The 26,218-nt window shown below is 52.3% G+C and overlaps 3 protein-coding genes across 14 annotated transcripts in view; 2 read left to right on the top strand and 1 right to left on the bottom strand.

The window, feature by feature from the left end:
• LOC100678593 overlaps nt 1–15,744 on the top strand; it is a 72,462-nt gene extending 56,718 nt beyond the window's left edge. For 4 of the 6 annotated variants that reach the window (XM_008218547.4, XM_008218546.4, XM_016989474.3 and 1 more), the window contains 6 exons: nt 433–654; nt 1,160–1,400; nt 8,690–8,838; nt 10,475–10,711; nt 11,680–11,904; nt 12,003–15,744. In XM_008218547.4, the coding sequence (XP_008216769.1) occupies nt 433–654; nt 1,160–1,400; nt 8,690–8,838; nt 10,475–10,711; nt 11,680–11,904; nt 12,003–12,115 (1,187 nt within the window). In that variant the 3' untranslated portion in view covers nt 12,116–15,744. The remainder of the gene's footprint in view (nt 1–432; nt 655–1,159; nt 1,401–8,689; nt 8,839–10,474; nt 10,712–11,679; nt 11,905–12,002) is intronic. The other 2 variants (XM_031921214.2, XM_031921216.2) reach the window with 2 other exon arrangements.
• On the bottom strand, nt 15,301–21,563 carry LOC100115971 (metabotropic glutamate receptor-like). 6 transcript variants are annotated; one of them, XM_031921210.2, is made up of 13 exons: nt 21,245–21,373; nt 20,844–20,998; nt 20,620–20,779; nt 20,411–20,547; nt 19,814–19,962; nt 19,456–19,652; nt 18,470–18,822; nt 18,171–18,408; nt 17,988–18,110; nt 17,478–17,810; nt 17,119–17,401; nt 16,749–16,948; nt 15,301–16,639 (listed from the first exon to the last, which is right to left on the bottom strand). In XM_031921210.2, the coding sequence occupies exons 2-13, from the start codon at nt 20,988–20,990 to the stop codon at nt 16,266–16,268; spliced, it is 2,694 nt and encodes an 897-aa protein (XP_031777070.1). In that variant the 5' UTR covers nt 20,991–20,998; nt 21,245–21,373; the 3' UTR covers nt 15,301–16,265. The 6 variants fall into 6 exon arrangements, with proteins under 6 accessions (XP_031777070.1, XP_031777067.1, XP_031777066.1 ...); XM_031921207.1 differs by lacking the exon at nt 21,245–21,373 and adding an exon at nt 21,481–21,563 and having other exon boundaries at nt 17,988–18,408; XM_031921206.2 differs by having other exon boundaries at nt 17,988–18,408.
• Nucleotides 21,564–23,192: 1,629 nt separating this feature from the next.
• Nucleotides 23,193–26,096, top strand: LOC100116003 (sodium-coupled monocarboxylate transporter 1). 2 transcript variants are annotated; one of them, XM_001600521.5, is made up of 13 exons: nt 23,193–23,541; nt 23,633–23,792; nt 23,862–23,927; nt 23,992–24,111; nt 24,192–24,346; nt 24,430–24,570; nt 24,656–24,764; nt 24,851–24,960; nt 25,047–25,230; nt 25,285–25,371; nt 25,438–25,622; nt 25,701–25,884; nt 26,011–26,096. In XM_001600521.5, the coding sequence occupies exons 1-13, from the start codon at nt 23,351–23,353 to the stop codon at nt 26,059–26,061; spliced, it is 1,743 nt and encodes a 580-aa protein (XP_001600571.1). In that variant the 5' UTR covers nt 23,193–23,350; the 3' UTR covers nt 26,062–26,096. The 2 variants fall into 2 exon arrangements, 1 of the variants encoding a protein (XP_001600571.1); XR_004344460.1 differs by having other exon boundaries at nt 23,222–23,541; nt 24,426–24,570; nt 26,011–26,094.
• The last annotated feature ends 122 nt before the right edge of the window (nt 26,097–26,218 follow it).

Here is a 26,218-nt window from a genome sequence, read left to right as displayed (position 1 = left end):
CCTGCATTTCCCGGGCCGCCCGGCGTTAATTATAACCGAACGGACTAGCGGAGCCGCGCGCTCGGCTCTCGCCATAACGGTCAATAAAGCCACGGCCCGTAGCAGCGCCGCGCGACAATGATTAATGAATGATTAACGGCCTCGTCGATTACCATTTGTCGGCGCCGCGCGGCCGGACAAACAGTTTTGCGCAATTATCATCGCGCGCGGCTATATGCCTTGGACGAGCGCGACGCACCTGCGCAGCCCGCGCGTCACTTATGCGGGGCTGTGCTGCATGTTTGCGCGGCAAGCAAGCAAGCGGCCCGATTAAGCTGCGCTGCGGATTTCCCCCGTGATTTCGCGTTGAGTTTGAAGAGGGCTCTCGCTCTGTGTTTTCTTTGTGCCTTTCTACTATGTTTAACTAACTATATTTAACTAATGAACTTGCAGACGTAGAGATGGAGTGCCTGGCCACGTGGAAGGAGGGCAGCACACAGTACCTCGTGTCCAGGCTCAACGGCACCGGCCTGGTCAACGACGAGAGCCGCTATCGCTGTTTCGCCTACGCCAAGTCGGGCAACAGCACGTGGAACCTCGCGCAGAGCGGCGACGCCAGCTGTAACGGCCTGACGAGCGCCACCGAGGGCGCCAAGACCCTCAAGATGATGCAGAGTGAGTCACGGTGCTTTTTTCGAAAATCCGGGGCCAGCCAATCTCGAGCGCATCTTCCCGCGGCGATTTCGGTGAGCTACTCGGCTCGGCGCGGCGCCTTGCGCTTCGACTTTTGCAGACTAGCCGCGGGGAAAGGCTGCGCGCATTACGTTATCAGTTTTCAGCCTCGCCGATTCTCCGTACGAGCCCTCCGCAGGCAGAACAGCCTGACCTCCTTTCCTAGCCGACAACTCATCCGTCTCTCGAAAGCGAATTTCTTCGAAAGCTCGCCGGCCCAGTCCGCGCGAAAATGAGCGGGCGATCGGCCGAATATTAACAGAGCATTCAATATCGCGCGTATCGGCTCGAATGACGCGCTCGGCCGATTCGCTCTCGTCGCGCGCGGGAGAGAGGCGCACGGAACGAATTTCATTATATAGCTATTATGCGATCGACGGACGAAAAATCAGAGGAGACGGCTGGAATGTGTATATGGATCGAAGCGATTCGCGTTTGGCGCTTTCAGAGTCGGAGTCGTCGCGCTGCGCCTTCCCCGGCTGGCTCGTCCGGCCCTACTCGTGGGTCGCCCTGGAGCGCACCGCCTCGACGAGGCTCCTCGCCGGCCTCAACAACGTCACGATCCTCGACCAACACGAGACGCAGTTCGCCTGCCATTACATCGTGCGGGGCAACAAGCACAGCGAGCTCAAGAGCCAGTCCGAGGCCATCGACAGGTTCCAGATCGTCGCCAGGGCGACCAGGGGATGGTGAGTTTCATTCAGCCTTACTAATGCCGCGAGAAAATTTTCTCTGACCCGCTAACACGGATTTACGGGCCGCGGTGCGCGAACAAGGGCAGCGCAGCGTGTCCACTCATTTTGCAAATCCTGATTTACGCCCGACTGCAGCGGCAGCAGGCTCGGGCGAAAGAAAACAAGAGGAGGGGAGTCCGCTAAGAGCTGCCCTTTTGCAGCGCGCGCTCTAACGCAATTACGATATTATGCACGCGCTCGAGCGTGTAGTATTTCTCCGAGCGCTAAAAAAGCGAGAAATCCACTGCGCTCTCGATACAGCATCGGATGCATTTCTTTTGTTTGGTACAGCAGGTTACTCGAGTCATGCTGCAATTTCAAAGGAGAAATAATTCCTCGCTGCGCTAAAGCGGAGCGCGTATAATTAAAACGTCATATTCCTAATGGGCTATATATAACCCCGGCGGCGCTGCTGGCACTCGATTCGTTTTCTACTAATGTCGTGCTTTTTTACCGATCGCGCGGTTAGTGCGCCGAATTTTTAGCGGCACATTAATTAAAACGCCCAATTGAAAACATTGAATTGATTCTACGTACGGCGTATAAAAAATTACACGATCTGCTCTCGGTCGAACCGAACAGGATCGCGCCGAGCATATTCACGTCTCATATAATCTCTCATTTTTCAGCGCATTGTCCCCCGTTTCAGCGCGATACTGCGAGTCATCGATGAGAGAGGGGGAGAGACGGATGTGGATCGAATCGGATTTCTTTCGCGCATCTTGCGGATCTAGCGCTCTCTGTTGGTTTTCAAAATTTCTGCTGCGGGCTCCGTGCGTTCCCGGTCGCGACTCGCGCAAAATTGCGTCGCCGAGCCGAGGCCTTTGTTTCCAGCCGAGCGAAATCATTGATTATTTAACGGATTACCCGCGCGCCCGAACTTTCATACCGGCGGATTATCGGGCTTATTTTTTGTTCGATGCTTTGTTTTTTCGAGTCATATCGCAGTTTTTTTCGCGGTTCTCGCGCTCTCAAACTTTTGGGCGAAGCAATTAAAATTTCATGCTCATTTCGTTTTGAACATTTGTTCAGGTGTACGCTGACGTGCTAGCGGGGAGAGCGTCGAGTGAATTCGCGTCGAAACGTTTCGAGTTTCGTTGTTTATCGATAAGCGCGTCAGCCGCAGTGACGCTCCGCCAAACGGTTGGGGCCGATAACGAAAGGCATGCGGGACCGCCTCGAATAATTCAAACAATTTCTCTCCTCAACACACGAGGCCCGGGGAAAAAGCCAAGTTTACCGGGGCACGCATTATCACGCGACGTAGGGCCATTTTTCAGGCTTTAGCGAGAGGGAACAACAACGATTCAATTTTCCAATATAATTAGCGACCGAGCGGGGAGTCGCGCTCGGTGTAATAAGAAGCTAATAAGTACATGCTGGCGCGGCTTCGTTGAGCACTCGAAGTCGTCGGGGCCGAAAAATCAAAGGCATTAGAGCGCGCCTGCAGCGGCATTGTGCTAGTCTGTGACAGCGGTAACGAGCTTGTGCTCCGGCGCAGCTCATAACGGCGCGTCAACTGCGCTGTCGGCGCTAATACGTCTCCGCCGCGCGGCTGCGGTTCGTTTGACTGCTGCGTGAAAGCGTCGTCGCTCGCGATGTTCATTCCTCCGAGTCGTCTCTCAAGACTGCTGCCCCGCCCCGCCTCCGTGTATAATTCCGCCGCTATCGTATCCGCCCGAGCCTCGAACGCAATGAAGCGCGTAATCCTCTCAATTCCGCCCTTAACGAGGAATCCAAGATCAATTACACAATTGCCTGAGCGGAATATGACTAGTCGTATCCGAGGGGCACGTAGCTCCGGCCAAAGTGGCCCGCCGAGAAGAACTTGCCGGGCTGTTACGGGAATGTTTTTCCAGGCTCCGACGTTTCCGCGCGAGAGCTGTTTTTACAGCGACGCGCCGGCAGCTGGTTAAATTTTCTTCGACTAATTGTGAGGAATTCCGAGAGACAGTTAGTTGGAATAACGTAAAGATGGAGATCGCAATCGCAAGAGCTCGTCGCGTCTATTAACTCCCGCTCCCGCTTATAAAACCAATGCTGCGCGGATAGCTTTAATGTCTTCGGAAGCATCGGTTCTTCGCGCCTTTATTCGCGCTCGAATACAGCAAGTCCACCAAGTCGACGGAGTCGCGGGGGAGAAAAAAGAAAATCCAGGCCAGCAGCGGCTCTAAACACACGCGCTCCGAGCATTCCATACATTTGCCACCCCCCCCCCCCCTCCGCGAAATTCTTTTATCTTAATCTCTTCCTCTGTTTCTCTTTGTTTCCGAGCGTCATCCCCCTGTTCCTCATTCCCCGCTCGGGCGCAGGTGGCCTTATCCGCGCGATATTTACGAGGCCGCGCGCATGTGCTGTAGCCGTTCGGTTATCCGGCGCTCGCTCGAATGAAATCCTTTCGAATGTTCTGGCCCCGCCGCCTCCCCTGATAAAAAGCGTCCGAGAGAAATATCGCAGATTACTACTTTCCAGGAGCGATCGTCCCGCGCCGGAGTTGATGCAGTTGGCGCTGGATTATTCCTTATCGTTGGATATTTTCTCGCGCCCGAGAGCTTTTTCGGCTTTAATGGCCTCGCCCGCTGATTTGTGCTCGATTTTTGAGCAACGCCGCTGCAGCCTGTCTTCCTGTTTGTGCCGGCCCTGATAATGCTTGGCGCGGCGTAAACAACCGAGATTTATCGCGGCCTTTGCTCCATGATTATTTTTTGCATTTCGCAGTGAAATTCGGCTTGGGGACTGAAGTTTCGCGTAACGACGCGACTGCCTTGCGCGGATTATTATTCCGCTTGCTTCTGTCGATCGTGTCAAACTCGAGGAAGCCATTGTGATTAAGAGTTTTCAAGTCCGTACTGCTGAACTTTAAATGATTTCTTCGCTCGGAAGGGATTCCTCGCGAGTTTCAAACTGGCTGTAGCAGTTCGAGCAGCAACTCGCGCACGTGGGCATGATCGATCGTCGATCGTCGCAAACACAGTACGGAAGACTCGACGAGCGACTAGACGTAAACAGCTGCAGCCGTTCGCCCCGGAAAGTTTATCAGCCCGAGCTATTTAAATTATGGCTGCAGCGGACGAGGACTAAATCACGGAAATAATATTCTTACAGCTCCGCTGCTCCGGGCTCCTGCGCGGCGCTATCGGTCCTCTCGGCCGCGAAACGGCCGGCGGGGAGAGACTAATTGCCGGGGCCGGAGTAAATCTCTCGCGCGCCACCGAGAGCCGGCCTGCCCGCCCCGCTATACCTCTAATGAATATATAGGTACTTTGTTGTTCAGCGATGCAGCTGGCGTGTTTATCTTTCGTCCTGTATGCCGGGCGGAAAAATTCCTCGAAATAAACGTGTTCCTGCGCGTTTCCAATTAAATTCGCCGATCCCCAGCCGTCGTGTTTTCCGCGCGGTAGGCGGGGAGAGGCCGGGAAAAGTCGTGAAATATTCGTTACCGATAACCCTCGTCAGCTGGCCTAGCGGCACTAATTTTAACGATCGGCCTTCTCAAAATCCCGAGGCGGCGCGCGCGAAACAGGGGAGAAAAAATTTCGCGAAAAGTCGTTATCACCGAAGAAACGGGGAGCAGAGTCGGTACGGAATAATAGAGCGGCACGTTACACGCGCGGCCAGCTTCCGTGTGCGGAACGTGACTTGCACTATATTTAAAGGCTGTGGCAGTGCTATACCCTGCACGCTCCGCTACGCTTCGTGTTCAAGACATCTCGCGTGTGCAAACTCATTTAAAATTTCTGCCGGCGTCGCGCGGAGCCCCGGAACTCGGGAGAGAAAATGAGAGAACGGCTGCGCGCAGCGACAGCGAGCGGCTGGCTGAAATAATTTTAATAATATCGCTCGTTAAACTTCTTCTCTAAAGGCTTTTTATTTCAATTATATATCGAGAGGGGACTGTTCGCGCGAGGCTCACGAATCGCCGCGACTTTTTCCCCTTTAATTGTAGTTTTTCTGCAAAGAGAAGCGCATCTGCCGCAGTCTCGGCCTTTTTCGCAGCGTCCGGAAGGTCCGCAGCCACTTCGCGAAGTTTGCGCAACTCCCGCAGCGGGCCGGTCCCTCCTGTTTTCCAATGCGGTTATATAAAGTTCGCGTACGCGCAAACTTTTTGAGTAACTCGCCGCCGACTCCCGTGCGTCGGCGTTTTGTTTTCCCGACTGCCTTAGTCCTTTTTCCCTCGCCGAGTCTGGCTCTTGGACGAGTTTTTCATCGCCCTCGGCTACAAAAATCAACTTTGATTTCTTGCACTCGTGCGCAAGAGAATTATCCAGTCCCGGGAATAAATTCGGCATCTATTCGCATTTCCAGCGTTCGAGTACACACTTTGCTTATATTCATAGGGGGCCGGCGCGGCCGATATCTCTGTAAATATTCCATTCGTTCGATTTCGCAACGGCGAATTTCCATTACATCCGCTCGCAGTCGCCGGCGAAGAATCGGCGCGCAGTCGACTCGTAAATCGGATCGTAGCCCCCGCTGCATGTGTACCTAGTCGCTGCAGCCGGCAGATGGAAAATATAAGTTAGAATTGATGAAAAATTCGGCTCTGCATTCCTTTATTGCGCTGTCCGAGTCTTCATGTTCTGGCCCGCTTCCACTCGTCCTCTGAAGCCCCTAACCGCGTCGCCGCACGAGAACGGGATATTAAGAGCCGGCGGCGCGGAGTAATCGGCCGCCTTTTTTCGCAACTTCGGAGAGGCACGATTTTATCGCGCGGGCGATCGACGTAGGCCAGCGCGGAGCAGAGGGAAGAAAGGACTCGCTGCTCCGATTAGCCGAGAAACTTCGGATGGGCGCATCAGGGAGCGAAATCGCAATGAAGTAAACAGTTTGACTCACGAACGGCGGCTCCTCAGACTCTCCACTCATAGCTCGAGCATGCGGTGAAATTGCGGAAAAACGCTGCTCAAGCGAACGTCGAATTCGCTTTAATGGCTCCGATGTAAATTAGATGGAAAAAGCGAGAGGCGGGCGAACAGCGAACGGCGTATAGCGAACGGAATCCGTCACCGGAAATGCCGTAACCGAGGATTTTCGCGTTTACGAGCACTGGGCACGCTGAAATTTCCCTCCAATTCTCTCTTATTTCGAGCGCTTCGATCTCGAAATGGACGATCGATATTTTTTTCTCAGCGCGTTCGCATGACTTTGCTGGCGGTTTCTCCATGCCGAACAATGCCAGAAGCGGCTTTTCCTCAAACTCCATTCGGCGCTCCTTATTCCGTTCCATGCGCGCCCCGTGTTTATTTATTAAAAGAACCGCATTAGAATGATGAATCGGGCAACTTTGCAATGCCCTCCTCGATACCTCCTGCTAATTTCCGAAACTCTCTTCCATCACGAAGAAGCCAATCCATCACGAGATAGCAGCTAAAAGCTGCGCGTAAGCTCGGAACATGATCGCGGCAGTCCCAGCGGCACCGAGGCAGCCAAAACTTTGCCCCTGCCGACGGCCCCGACACACACACACACGCACACACACACGCACATCGGAATGATCAAGCCCCGCAGACAGTCCAACGCAAGAAGCCGCGGCAAAGGCCAGCAGCAATGGAATGCAAATGTAACTTGGCGTATAATCCGTCGTTGCGGACATGGCGACGTGCTAATGCTGATTAGATTCGGCGCGTCGGCGTCGTCGCGGCGACGCTTTGGAAAAGCTCGCATGTAAATGGCCTCTGCGCTTTGGATCTAATTAATTAAGGAGTCCGAGGAAGGTCTCGAAATGATTCCGTTTGACGGGGTTTACATTTCGCCTGGCATTAGTTTGCCAGTTGTAATGGCTGGAGTTTCGGACCCGCGCGCGCGCATTGCCGTTGCTCCTGAGTTTTGCTTATTACTCGGAAATTTCCAAGTAATTATATTTATACGTTACAATTAACGCGCGGACTGCGTTTTGCGCGAGTGTTTCGAAATGTTCGTTATTTTTACTTTCGATGTTTATAGTATAGTGTAATTACACGATTCGTTAAAATAAACAAACGCGCGCGAGCGAGAGAGGCGATGCCGATGTTGAATTATTAAATAACGACTCGGCGTTTTATCGCACGACAATAATATGCGGAAATTACTGCAAGTAGCTCGAGGTTAACCGGAACGTCATTTAAAAATTGCAACATACATGTCGTCGATCGCCAGCATACGAATAATAATTCACTGGCAAAACGTGAAAAAGTGCCGCGCGTTTTTGCTCGCTGCATTCGCTTGTTTGTTTCATAAATCAGCGTACTTAATCGATCGTAACCTTCGCTACGCTGAGCACTTCCGGACGACCTATTTCATCGCGCCGGGGGCGGATACAGCGAAAAGTGCTGCCGGCGAATATTTTCTATTTTCGAAAAATCAATTAAACGACAATCAGTACAGCGAATCGAACAAATATTTATGACAATTTTTAGCGATTCATTATCGCTCGGTCGGCAGTCGCGCGCTAATTAACTACTCGACTGCCACTTGAGTTTAGTTTGCTTCATTTTTGGGCCGCCTGCGCAGCTGCCTCACGATTGGATTTCGAGAAAAAAATTTCCCGAAATAATTGCTTACCGTTTGCACACGATTTCGCTTGATGCACGTTCCGCGTCCTGCCCCTAGTCGGCCAAGGAAATCTGGCGCTTCATCCCGCAACAAATAAGGGTAAAAAGGGAAGGAGCCCCGACAAAACGAATCCCCGCGGCTCGGCATAAAACAGCCAACTCTTCTCTCTGGCTCTGGAATTCCGGCGGCGGAATAACTCATCCGCGGATTAATTACGATAATACAAGCGCGCAGTGCGCGGCTACAGCGCAAAAACAAAGGGAGGTAAACTGCATATCGCTGGATACGCGGCAGTCGCGGGGATGCGAATCTCCGCGCCGTTAAGACGCGCGCGGCGCAGCGGAGCGTCGTAAAAGAATTGTATCAGGCGCGCGGGGGCTGCCAGCTGCCGGGCAGGAATCGTCGCGATAAAATAAAATCTTAATTCCCTCTCCGGTGGGTGGGAGGCGAGCGGAGATTTAAGACGGCTCCTTTTGTTCTCCCGACGCTCCTCTCCGGCCGAGATCGCCTTTATTTTTCCGGAGCCGGCTTTGCCATGCCTCGACGGATTCGCCAGATTTCAAAGAGAGTCTTTTCCCCACCCCTCCATTAGGCTAATAATTTTTTCAGAGCGCCGCTCGACAGCGGGTTTTTTTTTATTTTTCGGCCTTTGTGCGGCCTTGTGCGAAAATTCTGGAGAACCGGAAGTTTAACCGCATGGCCATCCTTTGCAGCACGAACGGCTTCGTGTGCGTCGTGTTCCACAAGCGGGACGACCACGTGATCGAGATGCAGCAGTCGCAGAACTGGACGCAACAGGAGGACGAGGCCTGCAAGCCGAGCGTTTTCGAGCCGCTCTCGGCGCCCTACACGACCTTCATCAGTGAGTACACGCAATTGTTTCGTCGCATGTCGCGGGACGCTTTCTCTCCTCGAAAAATGTCCCCCATAATTGGGGTCCCATTGCGCTTATCTCGTAATTGCCGGGGGAGCCGGCGAGCGTTGTTTACCGTGCGCGGCTAATTGTGCGCCGCGTTTTCCTCTCTCCTATTGCAGCTCTCATAAATCGATAGCCTCCGGTTCGTCTACTCGCGGCGGCAGCCAGCCAATCCTAATTTTCTTAGACCGTCGCCTCCAGACGCTCCGACGCTCCTTTGAGCTCTCCAGCGCACTGCAGCCCTTCCGTCTCGGCACCGCCTTGCCGCGCAGCGTCAGACATGCCCGCCGGCGGCTTTGTCCTCGCGTACAGGAATTTTCGGGGCAGAGGGAGAGCGGGAGAGACAATATCCGACGGCTGCCGAATCAGCAGTCGCCGAGCGATCGGCCCTTACGTGCTGCCTGCACGACCAGCCGGAAAATCGCGGGGATGCAAGTCTGTCTCAAGATGAGTTTTATTTCCCCGCGCCGAGTGCAAAGTACTGCGGGAATTAAAACAGCGATACTTTATCCGGCGCGGCGACCGAGGAAAAAATTATGCAAAACGCGAGTAAAAAATCCGCCCTCGTAAAAAGGAGCGAGCGCTCGTATAACAAGAGGCGAAAGATGTCACGTATCCGTCGTAAAGTGGGAAAACACAGGAGGCGGCCAACGGCGCTGCTCTCCATATACGTCGCGTTATCGCAAATCGGGCCGCCAGCTAGCTCGCGTATCATATATATATATATGTATATATCTCGCCCGGCGGCGTCGAGCGACATCCGACTCGCTTCCTCGATCCTGCGCTGCGTGCTCATCGCCGCCGTCGTCTCGCAGCGCTCGTATAAAGACCGACTAGGCCGCCCGCGCGCCGCTCAACAATCGATACCTCCGCCTGCAGAAGGCGCGCTGACTTTTTAATCCCGCGATTAAAAAGGCTCGCGCGGCAATGTACGTCGAGTGGCTTATCGCGAGCGTAAAATTGATACAGCGGGCGGGGGAGTCCTCGACATGGCGAGGAACGCGTTTTAATCGAATTAAACGCCTCGTAGACACGCGTAGACAGCGAGAGAGTGCGCGGCTGTACACGTGATTCGCGTGCCGATGAACTTATCGGGTCTGGAGGCGGGCTTTTTCTAGCTCGCCTATAAGTCAGCTTCATAAGTGCCTGCATTTTTTGCCGCTTTCCCGACGCTTTAAGCTTTATCGCTGTTTCGCGCCGGGGGAAATCGTTTCCATCTCTTTCCCCGATAAAGGAAGGCTGCCGCCGGCGAGTTGGAATGCTCGCGAAAAACCGCGCGTATCAGTTGCGTGGTCGCGAGCGCTCCGGAGAAAAAAGCGACGAGTATCCGCATCGACGGGCCGATCGAGACGGCGCGCGCATCCGAAATTTGTGATCGTAAAAGCTGCTCCTGAGAAATAAAAGTGGGACACGCAGACTTTGGCAGCGACAGGCTGTCCGCGCGGAAAAACGAGAAATCGATTTTCCGCTCGGATTATCTGCCGCGGGATTTCAATTTTTGCGACGGTGGGGGGATTCCCGGATTTCCGCGGGAGAATTATTCAGAGCTTCGAGAGAAATGCAAATCTCCTGTCTCGATCAGCGATGGAGCCAACGACGAGGCAGTGCCCGTACCTCGGCCGCTACGTCGTCGTGGTGGTGACGCGGCCCCCGGGCCACGGCTACGCGGAGAACGTGGCGGAGGTGCGCTCCGCCAGGATGACGAGCACTCCCCAGCCGACGCGCTGCCATCAGGCCAGCGTCGAGGGGCTCAACATCGGCTGCACCAGGCCCGATTTGATGGAGTTCGCCACGGACTGCACGGACAAGGCTCTATTCAGTGAGTGGATCAGACTATGAATTATTGACTTGAGGTATCGCTGAATGCGGATAACGCAGTTGCGGGCGCACGTCTCGATGGCTGCTCCCCTCCCACGGTATCCACTGCGCGCCGAGATATCTTGGACAGTCGGGCGAGGAGGACGGGCACGTCTTGGCTGCACGTCTTATCGGATTACCCTTCGACTTTGGAGGCCAAGTTCTCCCAGCCCTGCAATAGTTAGTTTGCGGCCGGCCGGGCTTTCGAGGGGGCATGCAGCTAGACTGAGAGGTCGTCGAGCTTTCCGCTTGGTTTGCCGATGGACACGACGCGATTAATTGATTCCGTCGGAGAGCGATGAAAAGTGTTGCTCAGACCGTCTTTCCTGGGCTTCGCTCGACTGAACGCTCGATAGCAACGTCTCCGCAAGTCGTTTTCGAAACAATTCCATCGACGGTTCGCGGAAAAATCCTTCTCGTTCTTCAAAGCGACAGCTTAACACTGCTCTTTATATTATTGCTTTCGGAACTGAGTCCAACTTCCGTTTTTGAATCTGAAAAAACGACTAGAGCCGCAGTCGAAAGGAATTATTCACTCCGCCCCCCGATCGATCCCTCTGCAAAATTCATAACGGAAGCATCGAAACAAGCAGCCGCGCGGAGCTTCGACTTGGAAGTGCCTGGCGGCACAAGAGGCTTCGCCAGCTTGCTTCGCGCGCGTATATAAGCCGGCCAGATGAGAGAGATGAGAGAGCAGAGCAGCCGCTGCTTTGATTAAAGATTATGCCTTTCCTCGGCGCACCTGCTCCGCAAAGCCGCTTATATTCTCGAGACGCGCGAGGCATTAGCGCACCCGCTCTTTCCTCGCAAGATACGCGGCACTGCGGGCTAAGTTCGGCTTTTCCGATATCGGCCCGCCGCTGGGAGTTAATCTGCTGCGCGAGGCGGAGAGGGATTTCAGGATGTTATTCTTGTTCGAATACCTTGCAGAGTACTCGTGTCACGGAACTTGGGTGGAGAACGACACGGCCTACCTAGTCGCCAGCACGGAGACGGATCGCTATTGTCTCGTGTACAGCGCCTCGGCCTCGGGCAGGACGACGAGCTCGACGAGCTCGACGAGTCGAGAGCTCACGGTGACCGGGCACCTGGCTTCGTGCCCGCGAGCTGCTCACCTCCACAAACACGAGTGGCAAGTCAACCTCACGGCCTACGGTGAGTCATTGCCGACAGACGAGCACTTGATTTGCTGCGACTGCGCGCACTCCGCTGACGCACTCTCTGGCTAACCCCGAACCCCGATCTGCTTGCAGCCCAGTGCGACGACGTCTCGTCGGCCTCGACGTGGCGCTCGTCGGGCTCCTCGCTGACGACCCACGTGCTCTTCGTCCTCGGCGCCCTGCTCAGTCGCTACTTCGGCAGGTGATGCAGCCGCTGTTGAACGCGAAGAGCTTGCAGCCGAGCTCCGGCTGGATCGAGCGGCTACCGGACCGAGGGGCGCTAGAGCGAAATTACTTGCGAATGTGGCGGATCTTGTGTGCGGATCTGCGCTGGATTCTCGGCAGGACGCTCTTCGGCTGATTCTTTTTGCCCCCGGGCTTCTCTCGCGGGATTTCCTTTGCGTTATTCCGTTGCGTCGGCGTGATTTTTTTGCGAGCCCACGGTTCGATGGAAATCAAAAGGGTATAGAAATTCGCGCAAGTTTAGCGGAAAGAAGGCGGAGGGGCCGAGGCATTGTTTCAGAACTATTGCTTAGCGTCTGCGTTCGCCTCGACTTGAGGGCAACTGAGAGCTTTATAGCGAAACTTTAGATCTGCCCCGTCAGCCTGCAGACTGTGCAAACATTGATTCACTCTCATTTTCGCAGTACCAGCTCCCAGTCTGATGTGAGCAAAACTTGGCGCTTTACATGATGCCCATATTTTCCCCAGCTGACATATGCTGCGCTGTTTCTCGGAGAGGCCGCGCGCGAGTCGCTGGATAAAATTTCGAGAGGACACGCCGCGGCTGCCTGACCTGGACTTGGCGCACATATCAGAGATTGCACAGAGCAAAGCTACGCGCAGTAGAAGAAGAAAAGAGCAAAGCCCATCGGGTGCAGGATAATATTCTCGGTGCGAACGTGCCTTAAGACGAAGACGTGTGTATAGTAACAAAAAATTAGGGTGATGGGGCCAAATAATTGCACTAATTCGCGGCTGTTGAATCTAGCTCGAGAGGACAAAAACAGGCGAACTGGGTGGTAGAGAGAAGAAAAGTACGGACGCGGGAGTCGAGGCGAGAGGAACTTAGATAGCCGGAATCAAGAAAGTTTTAACTGCCCCGCCACATTCGCAAGGATTCCGTATACACGCGTAACGATCGCGGCTCGGACACCGAACCTACTCTTAACGAATATTCCTCCAGAGGTTCGTTGTACGATGTTTATAAAGCTCAATGATTCAAGAGACAGTGTAGCGCACATAGAACGGAATGTTTCCTGTAAAGTATGCTGAGGTGAAGCGGCTGAAATTTTGTCTACTTTGAGTTTCATCAACGGACGAACATTGTAATTTGAGCGAGAAAAAATCCGAGCACTACCAAAATCTAGATCTAACGACAGTCGTCGATATCATTGTTGAAACTGAAAATAAATAATACTCATAGTTCTTAGCACCTTGAAGTCATTTTACGAAGACAAAAGTGTAGAAAACCCCGAGCCTGCGCTGTTTTTGTTCCATAATTTTTTTAAGCCCACGAAAGATTATATGATTCACTTACGTGACGACGACATATCGAGATATTATAATGAAATAGGCATGTATAAAGATAGAAAAGAAGCAAAGTCAAATTGTAATAGACGAACCCAAACTAAGGAAGAACAAAATGTAAAAGGAAATAGCAGAAACCTATACTACGACGACGATCTTGTAAAGACCGTCCGATTAACCGCACTATAGTTAATGAAATAAATAAAATAAAATTCGCTCCGTACTTGATAGCGAGAACTCGATAAAGCGTGAATATTTTTGATCCAGACTATTTTAAGTAAATAATGAAAGCCGGTCTTTTCGTAGGAACAAACAGTGAAGGGGCTACACGTCTAGTCGTAATCGATAGTCACGAATATTCGGTATTTGGCTACAAAACTGTACACTACTAGGTAACTTGAATTCAAACTAGACTTAGCTGTGAAATCTTGACATCAAATGTTTGCACAAGAATATTTTGAAAATATTGCCGAATATTATTGACAACCAGAAGGCAATTCAAAAAGAACTGACTCAAAACTGTGAACTCCTAAAATGTTAATTTAAGATAATCTCGCAATACAGCGTTTATTTGAAATTTATTAGAGATTAACCTTGTGTTATCAAGTGATTAAGTGGTTGATTTGGAAAGCTTTATAGGAATTGCAAATTAAAAAGCAATTATAACGTTTGTTTTTTCTACTTGAATTATATTTTTGCAGCGTGTAAATACAATGTAAATGACTGCTTTATCGTCGAGATTTTACGGACTGCCTCGTCAAGGCTGTAAATAATATATTTAAAAGAATTATTATGTAGTTATACGAGAAAATGTTTGACCGGTTTCCCGTCAATATAGGAAAAAGTAAGAGATTTGTGGTGACAGTGTCATCGTGATAAATTACATTGTGAAATATATATATATGAAAGACTAAAGGATCTATAAATGTAGTTTCAGGGTATTTAAGAATTTCATATACATTTCAAAACTATCATTAAATTACGCATACAGTTTTTGTTTAACTCCACGTTTAAAAATTGTATTTCTCGATTCGCGCTCAAGTATTGTTGTGTAAATTTGTGTAACACGGGTTGATCAAAGTGTCAAAGCTAAAATATTTCACTAAAATCTGTTACCTTATAATCTTGATAATATAGAAGGCAAACGGGCGCGAAAACTATTCAATACCTAAATGAATTTTTAAAAATTTGTATAAAGTAATAAATATTCGATGTAATCTACATATATAGGATATATGCACAAAACGATGGTTCTCATCATCATTGTGATGAAATAGATAATTCGAGATTTACGAGAATCAAATTTTCAAAGTATGAGGTATTGCATAAGTAAAAAGTAATGAACTAAATGTTAAAGTACAGTTATAAAATGCGTGGACTGAAGTTTAAACTGCTCATAGATTGGGCAAGATCAATTTATTTTTCACGATTAAACGAAATTGAATTATGATACCGAAAGCTATTATAAGACCTAACTGCATCCTGTTATACGTTATTGAACATTAAATGTATGCTTTTATAATTTGAAATCTATGGCACGTTGCTAATTAATGAATGTGTTGTTTCGATGTGTATATGCTATTAATGGCATCTTTTGTCAAGTCAATAAGTCGAATTACAGCTGCAGTGTACTTTTAAAGCGATCTTAGAGCTTGCCATTTGTTTTACTTTGTGCAATATTATAATGGATCATCGCAATCACATCAAATTTAAAGGTCCAAAAATCAAAACCGATTAGCTCGGTTGGCACTTAATAGGCTCTCTCTCTCTTTCACTTTAAAGCTCCCATGGTGGAAGACAAAAACGCAACACAACGAGTATTACCGTCTCTAGTCTGATAGCGAATTACCTGATGAATTTCATCGATTTCGTGAAGGGTGAATCCATGCTTGGATTATTCCTGAGAGATAAATTAAAAAAGTATTGAAAAAATGAAAGCTAGACTGTAAGATAATCGCGTGTAAAGCAAAAGCGCCTAACGATACTTCGATTTTTTACTGAAGTAATGGAAGTGTTATCAGCTTAGCGTTAAAATAAATAAATTGTAAAATATAAAACAGAAATCTTACATGAATATTATATAATAATCTATATTAAGAGTCGGTACACCAAAGCTGCTGTGAAAAGCCAGACTCACAAACAAACACGGAAATAGGGCTCACGCTTGGAAGCTACGGAAATCTATACATACTGAGTGTTTTATTATCGGATTGAAATATTACAATGATACCTATGAATATAGATGGTTTTTCATTATTATATTATAGATGTTACTTAATAATATATTTACAAATAACTAACCAAACTTTCGTATTATTTATTTTCCCCTACTTTGTACGATGATTTATTTTGACCGTTCATATAATTCGATTTACGTTCCAATGAATGGTATTCTGTACAGTTATTTACAATATTTTATAGATGCTGATGCCGATTCTCGTCCTATGTTCTATAAACTACAATTATATTAATCATGCCGGCGTCTTTTTACACTATGAATGGATTATGTTTATTTTATTTCTAATCGCGTCATCATGGTTTGTATACTCAAAATTTCGAGAAGAATTAGTTTTGATTAGGATTACCTATTATTGTAAAAAATAAATAAATAAATAAATAAATAAATAAATAAATAAATAAATAAATAAATAAATGACTAAAAATCACAGCTCCGGAAGTAAATAAGTTTCAACGTCATTTCACATTCAAAAGTCTTTGTTCCCAGGGCCGAAGAGATGAAATAGAGGCACTAAATCACCGCTAAATCCAAACGATAAAGACAGATAAAAGAAATGAGCAATAAGCTTGGATTAGCCACTATCTTTTCTACTTGTTATCTCTAGCCGACACGTTGAAGGTAAAGGGATTTCCATTCAAAATGACCACCGGAGTTGCCGGCGTCGGCAGGTAGGACGAGCTTCTGTGGTGGGCCATCACCAGCTCCTTGGTGTTCTTCTCCGGCTTCATGAGGACGATGTAGACTTTGGGGAAGAAGAGGCAGGCGAGCTGGACGAGTGCGCTGAGGGATAGTGACAGCGCCAGGGTAACCACGCGAATAGCGTTGCTCGTCGAGGCCAGGTAGAGAGGAACGAAAGCCAGCCAGAGAATCATCGTCGTGTAATTGGTGAAGGCGATGTAGCGCGTCTCGTTGAACCCTTCTGGGCATTTGCGCGTTTTCACTGCGTACACCGTGCATACCACTAGAAAGATGCGCAGGAGGGGAATATTGCAATATCAATTAAAGATCATTCGAATAATGGCCGCGCTGGTCTCGATAATCGTGCAATAGTGTTGGGCAAGCAATACTACCGATTAAGATGAACGGATAGATCAGTCCGATCGTGTAGGAGCGATCGTCGAAGCCCTGGCAAATCCTCAAGCGCGTATCCCTCGTCGGAAAGGCGTAGGTCGCGGACGGTGGCGCCTTCAGTAGCCACGCACCGTTTATCAGAACCTCGATGAACGTGATGATGCCCGTTATTATCAACTGAGATCTTGGACTGGTGTACCTACAAGGGATATTGTCGGTGATTTTTGTGTTTGTCCAGCATACGCCTACAAAACAACCGAAGCGCGCGACGAATGAAAGGCGCTGCAGCGGCAATCGATAATCATCGGTATCAGGCTACCGAATCAACAACGGATCCATCTAGTGCGGAGAGATCGGAACGCAGCGTACCTCGGCTTGTGCGGGCTGTTGGTGGCGTTGTTGAATATGCGGTGGATCCTGTTGGTCTTGGTGACGAGGGCGGAGTAGCAGAGCGTGTAGCAGAGCCCGATCCCGAATCGCGTAATCGCGCAGGTCTGGGTATTGGGCCGGGCGATGATGGCGAAGGTCATGAGGAAGGAGGCCAGTGTGCCCAGCAGCAGGAGGCAGGAGAGCTCGCGGCCGGAGGCCTTGATTATCGGAGTCTCGCTGTACAGCCAGAACACGCAGAGCACGAATATGGTCAGCAGGATGCCTGCGGCGAAGATCGCTCTTGTTGAACTTGGCCTTTTTTACTGTGAGGCGCGAATGAGGAATCGACGAATACTCACCACAAGTAGCCACGGCCATGGCGCTGACCGCCCACGGGCTCGAGTAGTCTATGAACTCCTCCGGAATGGCCGAACAGGAGGTCTTGTCCTCGGTGGGCCTGGTGCCCCACTCGCAGTCCTCGCACCGGTGGTCGTCCAGCTTGAACTGGTAGAGGCCGCAGTTGCGGCACCGCCAGCAGCAGGGGTCCTGCTTCTCGCGCACCTTCACCTGGCTGGCCTGACAGGGGCTGGCGCACGTCGAGTTCGGGAAGAAGCGGCGGCCGCCCTCCTCCTCGCTCCGGTACTTCATCACCCGCTGGTCCAGCTGCAGCACCGGACTGCCGTTTTCCGACTCTGCGACGACATTTATTCTACATTACATATCGACTGGACGCGATCAATCAAACTCTCCCTCGATCAATGCGACTGCTGCTGCTCGTATTTTTATCAGCGCAAATGTTTCCCCAGGCGTATCTCGTTTCGCTTATCCTGGTAAAATCGAGTACATAAAAGGAAGAAAATCGAACTCACGCGTGTAATTGCCGACAACGTGCCAGCGGTAGGATCCGTCCTCGGCCCTCTGGTAGTTCAGGATGGAGTACCGCGGCGGCCCGTCCACGCCGTTCATGAATCTGAACTTGTTGCCGGCCTCGTCTGCGAACAAGCTTGTTTTTCCAGCGCACGTCTTCGCGTCAATTATCATAACGAGCGTACCTTTGAAGGAGACGTTGGCCAAGTACTTGCTGAGGGTGGCGCCGTCGATGTGCTCCACGGCCTCGCACATGCCCTGGTAATCCTGGCCGCATCTGTCGAGGAACATGTCGTGCAGGGCGTGAGCCGCCGAGTAGACCGCGTCGCGCACAAAGTGCAGGAACTTTTGCTGCTTGTAGCCGGTCCGGCGGGCTATCCTCTGCCGGGCCTCGTCCGAGCAGGCGACGTCGCGCTCGTACTGCTGGAACGATCGCGACTCAGTGGGCTGCTTGCGCCCGATGGCCTTTCGATCTGTGGCTCACCTCTTGGTAGTCCGCGTCCTCCGAGTCGGCCTCCGTCGCGTTCTTCTCGTCGCACCTGTGGAACTCGCGCCAGAACTCCCGGAACCAGGGATTCACGGCCTCGTGCGCGAGCGTCAGGCTCGCGAAGTAGTCGTCGAAGCCCGACATGCGCCGCGACAGGGGCTGGACCGCCAGCGCGCCTTCGAGCACCACTTCCTCGGGCTCGTCGCGTCGGCCGGGGTTGAGAAAGTTGCGGTGGTTGCTGGTCGACCAGGCGTCGCTGCCGATCCAGACGAAGCGCGTGCCGACGCCCAGCCGACGGGCCGCGTCCATCACGTGCAGCGTCGTCACCTTCTCCGCGAACAGGACGACCACTGGGGAATTCGAGGCACTCTCAAGAGAGAGGGAGAGGGAGGGAGAGAGCTGACGAGCGCGCGCTCGTCTGGCGGAACGCGGATCTTTCTACTGGCATTCAGCCCGAGTTTTTCTTATAATCCCCAGCGTCCTCGCTCAACGCACCTGAAGCGCCTGGCGGCCGGTGCAGCGCGAGAACAAAGCGGATTAGGAGGCCCGACCTTCTGTGCAGCCGTGCTATATGTATAGGCATTGCCATTGAGAAGCCGGATTGCAGATGGCTGGTTATTATTACGGAACTAATCTCGAAGCAATCCTGCCCGAAAATAGACAATAATCGAATTTCGAGTTCCCCGCCGGCGAACTGCAACAGACGCTCCGAGCTAAAGTTCACTTTTCACTCGGCAGCCATCAAAGTTTCCCTAAAGCCCTGTTACCGGCTTCTCCTCGTACACGCGTGTACGCAGCATACTTGCGCAGACTATACGAGGAGATGACGACCCGAAATAGAGGCTGTGGGTACAAGTGACCGGCAAAAAAGCTGCCGCGGCTATCTTGATTTAGCTGCATACGGGAATTTCGTAATCCGCATCGATTCCGAGTGCCAGGAGGCGGAAATAAGAGTCTTAGGCAGAAACTGAAAGTGCGCCTACCTCGGACTTCGGTCTTGTTGGCGATCGTGCGGATGACGTTGTCGTAGTCCTCGCGCGAGAAGCGCTCCTTGTCGATGCGCTGCGGCGCACTGAAGCATATGGAGTATTTGCTCGCCAGGGAGACGAGGGTCTCGTAGCCGTGGTTACCGTACTCCGTGTCCGAGTAGACCACCGACACGTACGTCCACTCGAACTGCCTGCATCGATCATTGGGATGGATCATTGGCTCGCGCGGACGATAGCGGCTATTTGGGGAGCGTCGGGTTGGGACTCGCGAAAAACCAAAGTTTTTTACTCTTTCGCTCAAAACGCATGATACACGGTATATGAACGGGAGAGAAGGCCAAATTCAAATTACTTGAGAATCTCGAGCATCGCGTGAGCCTGGTTGACGTCGCTCGGTACGGTCCTGAAGAAGTGCGGGAAGCGCTCCTTGCTGCTCAGCGAGGGCGTCGTCGCCATGTACGAGATCTGCGGCACCGAGAACAGCCTCAGCATCGATGCGACCTGTTGGCGGGATGCGCGCGTTACCATCAGCTGTATAGAAAAATCCCCCCACCCAACTCCCCCTCACTCTTCCCGCCGACCTCGCCAGGAAGTGGGACGCACAATGGAATGGAGCTCAATTTTATCGTCGTACTGTATACTTAATGCTTGTCGAGCGTCAAGAGTCTTTTATTCGAGCCGAGAGGTGCGGGTTTATCGAATTCTCGAAATAATGCGTCTTTTCAAACCGGAAGACACGAATTATCTTACATTAAGACAAACCGAACGGCCTCGCTTTCCCCCGTGAGCCAGTTTATGGCCATTTATAGGCTTTATTAGTGGAACTAAGGTAGGAAAAAATAATTCGCGAAACCGAATCGTCTATTAATGAAACAGACTAATGAAAGGCGATTAGGGGCAGAGAGAGAGAGAGAGAGGGAGAGTCGCGCGCTGCTGCCGAGGGATTCACCTGCAAAGTAACGGAACTGGATTGGGCCGCCAAGACCGCGACGACTCTGTCGAAACCGCCGCCGAGAAACTTTGGCACGCTACCGTCCAGGCATTGAAACTCCGTTTTGTGATACTCGTTGACGTGAGCGATGAAACCTGCGCGCAGAGAAGGCAAACCGAGTCAGCGGATGAATGAGACGGGGAAGCGATAGGGGGGGCCGAACGCACCTTTTACGAAATTCAGCGCCTGCTCGAGGGCGTAATTCGGATTGTCGCAGGAGTCGAAGGCCAGAACGCCCAGCCGCACGCCGGGCAGAATGTCGGGGTCTCGGTTGATCTGACCGAGCGTGTAGAGCATCGCTTCCAGTGGCTGGATGCCGTCCTCCAACTGAATATCGCGGAGATGCGTGAAAATAGGCGAGCTGGGGGGAAAAAGTGGACGCGACGTTTACCTGTATTTTGCCGCAGTTCTCGCTGCCCGATCCCTTCCGGTGAATCGGGAAGAGCGCTCCCAGGATTACGTCGCCGGAGATGTTGACGAAGGCCCTCGCTTCTGCAACGGCGCACGCGCTGGCGAGGAGGAAGCCCAGCAGGAGCATGCTCGTTCCTGCGTGAGAGGAGAAAGCCTGTTAGGTTTCTACGTCTGTGGAAAACTTTATCAATGTCGGCTCCCGTATCGATGCGCGAGCAGAGAGCCTAAATTACCGAGCCGAGAGCGATAATGCGGCCACGACGCGCCGGCGTTTATTTGATTTAACAGAGATAAAGCGTCGAATTCAATAAAAAGATAGAATCGACATCTGTTGCCGGTGCCCGCTCGACAGATACGCGCGGAATATGGCAAGCAGCGCACTTGTGTATTGTAACCGGGCTGGGCTGCAGTTTTCAGAAGGTCGCGAGAAAACATTCGCGAGCCATCTCGGCTCCCTCTAAGTATCCCTCGGGCTGTTGGAGAAGCGGCAGCGGCGTCGCGCGACAGACTGACTCTCTTCGCTTCATACCTTCGCCTGCGCCCGGTGCTCTCTCTCTCTCTCTCTCTCTCTCTCTCTGCCTTGCGCACTAACTCCCCAGGGCCAGCGGTACACCTACCCTTCTTCTTCTTCTTATTCACGACACTGGCTCCGTAGTATCCATTAAAAAGCCGTACGGCGGAGCTCGTAATTCATTTATCGGGCGATGCACGCGGCGACGCGGGAAAAATACTTGCCGGAAGAAAGTACAGAGGGGGAGCTCAACAGCTAATTGGGCTGCATTGCAGCTGACGACGAGACGACGAGTGGGAGAAACCATTCAGAAACGCTTTGCTAGCAACGGAAAAGGAACATTTATTTACGGAACAAAGCGAATCGGCTTTTATTTTTATGTTTTAATATTTTACGCTCCAACGCGTTGATAAAATACTTGCGAGCTTGTTCAGAGGAGGAAGGTAACGCGCCCGGGCCCTTTCGAAAATCCAGCACACGCACAGAGCTCGATTCTTCGTTTATCCCGGATGCAAGCGAATGAGAAGAGAAAAGACGGCCACTGCTGCACCTTCGTCTGCGTAGAATCAGGCGCGGAAGTTGATCCACTTGAGAAGACAAACAGCCAGTCGTGCGGTCGGATTTTAAATCGAGCGACAGAGTTAAGACGCTCCAGGGTCTTAATTCTTCCGCATTCGTGGAAAAGCCGAAACAAGTTCGCCGCCGGGAACGGAAAGGGATGGGAAAAGCGCGCTCTGTCTCCGAGCGTGAAGTTTACGTTCGTATATAATTCAGCGAGGCGCAAAAATCCTTTCCCGGTAAAAGGCTCTTTCCGTAACTGCTATGTGTTATCGGATTCAGAACTGGATCTTTGCCGTGGAAGAAGGGACATTTCGCGAGGGTCAGGTCGAAGCTTGCAGAGAGCGTGTACGCGCGCTCCAAAAATAAGAGCGCCAGAGCAAGCGAGGAAGTGATTGCTCGCGTCGAAAGGACACAGAAGTCAGTCCTCTATAGGGCGCGGCCTCGTGTACATAATCGATCACCGGAGTCCCCCGTCTTGAGGTGAGTTTTCCCCCTCGATCGCGCACACGGTCGGGACAAACAGTCGGGAGGCAGCGGTCGCGGATGACATAAGCGCGCGCGCGGCGTACGCCCTATTTGAATGATTTGCTTTTGTTTATGCTGGCGTGGGCGCGTAAAGCGCGACGAGCCCCTGTGTGCTCTCAGCTCTGCGGAAATGAAATTTCGCCGAAGCTTCCTGGAAAACTGCCTCTCCGAATGTTCGAGCTTTTGTTGACTCTGCCGCGGAGTCGATCGGATCTGGCCCGGTGAAGAAAAGGTGGCGCAAAGTAAGCGCTCTTAATCGGGCTTAATTCTTCCGGAAACGAGCTTGCTCCTCCCGAGGAGCAACGAATCTCGGCCCGTCGCCGTCGTACGAGTCGGCGCGCGTCAGAAGAGAAAAAGGACAAAGAGGCTATCCAGTGGCAATTTGTGTGTATCAAAAGTACGAGTGGCCGGCAGTCGCCGGGTTTTTTCCTTCCCTCGCGTTACGCGCATATAAGAGCGGCGCAGAAATAGCCGTCTAAAAATAGACGCGATAACGCGATTGTGCACATTTAAAAGCACGGACAGCTCGACGGGCGCCCAAGTATCGCGTAGGAAATCCGTAGGAAATCCCTCTCGACACCAAAAGCACGCTGATCGCCCGGTCGTCGAGAGAGAGAGAGATACACGCGACAATTTTCGACGATTGCAGCTGCGCGCCGGACTACATTAATCTCGAGCGCGGAGGAGAAGAGAGGGCACCCCCGCAATTATTCAATCAGTGCCGCTCGACTGCTCTCGGAGGCGCGTCGCGCGAGGCGGGCCAGTCGGCCGAGAAGCTGCCCGCGGCGAGCGCTGCTGCTGCTGCTGCTGCTGCTGCTGCTGGGAGCATGACTTTTCGAGGCTGAGCCAGTGGCACTTCCAGGAGGGCCCGCCGGCACTCGATAGCGGCGATGGAGAACGCGGCCAGGAAGCAGTTCGACCTCCTCGACGGCCTCGTCTTCGCGGGGATGCTCGGCGTCTCCGCTCTCGTCGGCGTCTACCAGGCCTACAACTCGCGGAAGAACCCCAACGCCGTGAAGGAGTACCTCGTGGGCGGGCAGAACATGTCCATCTTCCCCATAAGCATGTCGCTCATCGCCAGGTGAGCCTCCTTCTCGGCTGTCCGGCAGCGCGCGACGCGCCGAGAGCATCTAACGTGTGTACGCGTATATAACGTTTGAAACGCGCTGCAGCTACATATCGGGCATCGCGATCCTGGGACTGCCCGCCGAGATGTACGTCTACGGCACGCAGCTCTGGTGCATCGTAATCGCCGACTGCTTCGTCTCGCTGACCATGGCCATCGTCTACCTGCCCGTCTTCTACGGCCTGCGGATCACCTCCTCCTACGAGGTATGCACTCTACGCGCTCGCTCCTGCGCAGTTACTATAGAGGCGGGACGCCGAGCTTTCTCATTGCAGTACCTGGAGCTGAGGTTCAACCGCGTGGTGAGGCTCATCGGCTCCTTCATCTTCCTCCTAAAAATGGTGAGTCAGCTCGTAAGAGAATACCGATTCTCCCGACTGCTCTGAGACGCGTATGCCGTTCCAGCTGCTCTACATCCCGCTGGTCATCTACGTGCCGGCGCTGGCGTTCAACCAAGTGACCGGCGTCAACCTGCACGCGATCGCCTCGGTCGTCTGCGCCGTCTGCATATTCTACACGACGCTGGTGAGTCCCTACGCGCCCAAGCCTCGCCGGCTGGCTCCGAATTCGCCCGAATTCGCTGTAACGCCGGATAATGCACGCAGGGCGGCCTGAAGGCGGTCGTGTGGACCGACGCGATCCAGACGATCGTCATGTTCGGCGGCGTGATCGTGGTTGCGCTGCTGGGAACTGCCCGGGCCGGAGGCTGGTCCGAGGTCTGGAGGCGCAACCTCGAGACCGGCCGCATCGAGTTCTTCAAGTAAGCCCCCAGCTCGGCTCAGCCCCTTCCTTACCTTCCTTACCTTGCCCTTCTCAATGGCGTCCTTCTTTCTCTCGAGGCAGCATGGACCCCAACCCGACGGTCAGGCACACCTTCTGGACGGTCGTGGTCGGGAACTACCTGAACTGGCTGGCGACCTGCTCCGTGAACCAGGCGATGGTCCAGCGATGCCTCGCCATGCCGAACCTCAAAAAGTCCAACATGTAGGTCGCGTCGCAACTGTGGCTGCATTCGATGCAGGCGCCATCTCTCGAGGCTACTTATGCGCTCTCTCCGCAATGTTTGCAGCACGATAGCGATCATGGCGGTGGGCATCGTCGCGATAGTCTCGCTGAGCTGCTACACGGGCATCGTCATCTTCGCCGCCTTCTACGACTGCGACCCCGTCTCCAGCAAGGTTCGTGCGCGTCCGCCTCTTCCTTGTACAAGCATCGCGGCTACCTAACCTCGAGTGCGCCTCGCGCTCTTCTCTCCTCTCATCAGCAAATCCGCAAGCCGGACCAGCTGCTGCCGTTCTTCGTGATGGAGCTGGCGCAGGCGATACCGGGCCTGCCGGGGCTCTTCGTCTCCGGCGTCTTCAGCGCCGCACTGAGGTCAGCTCAATTGAATTGTTTCTAGATCGGCGGCTTTTCGCGCACTACTATCTCGCCTTCTAACGAGCGATCCTCCCGAGCTGCAGCACCATGTCGACGGGCCTGAACTCGATGTCCGGGGTCATCTACGAGGACATGATAAAGCCCTGCCTGAGGAAGCCCATGTCGGATGTGGCCGCCAGCCGCCTCATGAAGCTCACGGTCCTCCTCGTCGGAGTCGTCTGCCTCGCCCTCGTTCTGCTCGTCGAGAAGCTCAGCGGCCTCATTCAGGTAGGCACAGCTCTATCCAGTTAATTAATACATTAATATTCCTTGCCTCTTCAGGCCGGCAAGAGTCTGTCCGGCATCACCGCGGGCCCGCTGCTCGGCATCTTCACTCTCGGCATGTTCTTCCCGTTCGCCAACTCCAGGGTAAGCGCGTTATTCCGCCCTTAAGTCGCGGTCGGTGCAGCTACACTACTGCCTGCCTGTCCCCAGGGCGCGATAGCGGGCGCCTTGGTCAGCCTGAACCTGGTCGCGTGGATCTCCTTCGGGACGCAGGCGGCGCTGGCCAGTGGGAAGATACGCTTCCCGGTCAAGCCCGTCTCGCTCGACGGCTGTCCGGACGGCCTCAAGCTCGGCGCCGCCAATCTCACCCTCGTCCTTGACAGCGCCGCCGCCGAGTGAGTGCGAATCTGTATATATATAGCGCGCTCTTCGATTTTACTCCGATACCTATGTCCTACTTGTACCGCGCGCAGAGAGACGCCCTTCTTCCTCTACCGGATGTCCTACCTCTGGTACACGTGGGTCGGCTTCTTGACCGCGATCATAGTCGGACTGCTGGTGTCCTGGATCACCGGGCCGAACAACTACAAGCCCGCGGACTACAAGCTCTACACGCCGCTCATTCGGGGCTTGCTCTGCAGGGGCAAGGATACCAAGGTATACCTATTCATCTGTTCCTTTCTTCTTCCGTTCTTCTTTCTCCTCGCGCCGCCTGCGGTCGTTCCGCCGATCCTATATATGTATATATATTATGATACACTTGTCTACAATTCACTGTTGCAGGCTGACGCGGCGGAGCTAGAGAAGATCGACGAACGGTCCTCCAAGTGCTAGCATTATAATTTTATAATAAAAACTACTCATAAGTACATGGTGTCTCATTTTTTCGTTTAATACCGCTTACCTGATGAATTGCTCAATTCAAAAGTATATATATATATATATATATATATATATGTAGCCGCGCATGCGCCGATGGGAGACATTACTT

This window comes from Nasonia vitripennis, chromosome 1, assembly GCF_009193385.2.
Source record: "Nasonia vitripennis strain AsymCx chromosome 1, Nvit_psr_1.1, whole genome shotgun sequence".
In the NCBI taxonomy this organism is placed as follows: Eukaryota; Metazoa; Arthropoda; class Insecta; order Hymenoptera; family Pteromalidae; genus Nasonia; species Nasonia vitripennis.
Note: the sequence above shows the minus strand (reverse complement) of the source record. Positions and strands in the feature narration are given on the sequence as shown.

What these genes read in the sequence shown, in the direction of transcription:
- LOC100115971 (XM_031921207.1), bottom strand. Translation starts at nt 20,990, where the DNA reads ATGCTCCTGCTGGGCTTCCTCCTCGCCAGCGCGTGCGCCGTTGCAGAA. An exon ending in CCAGTTCCGTTACTTTGCAG is followed by an intron (nt 19,963 to 20,410) that starts GTGAATCCCTCG and finishes TCCCGCCAACAG; the next exon opens with GTCGCATCGATGCTGAGGCT. An exon ending in CAACAAGACCGAAGTCCGAG is followed by an intron (nt 18,823 to 19,455) that starts GTAGGCGCACTT and finishes CGAATTCCCCAG; the next exon opens with TGGTCGTCCTGTTCGCGGAG.
- LOC100116003 (XM_001600521.5), top strand. Translation starts at nt 23,351, where the DNA reads ATGGAGAACGCGGCCAGGAAGCAGTTCGACCTCCTCGACGGCCTCGTC. An exon ending in GGCCGCATCGAGTTCTTCAA is followed by an intron (nt 24,347 to 24,429) that starts GTAAGCCCCCAG and finishes CTCTCGAGGCAG; the next exon opens with CATGGACCCCAACCCGACGG. An exon ending in GTCTTCAGCGCCGCACTGAG is followed by an intron (nt 24,961 to 25,046) that starts GTCAGCTCAATT and finishes CCCGAGCTGCAG; the next exon opens with CACCATGTCGACGGGCCTGA.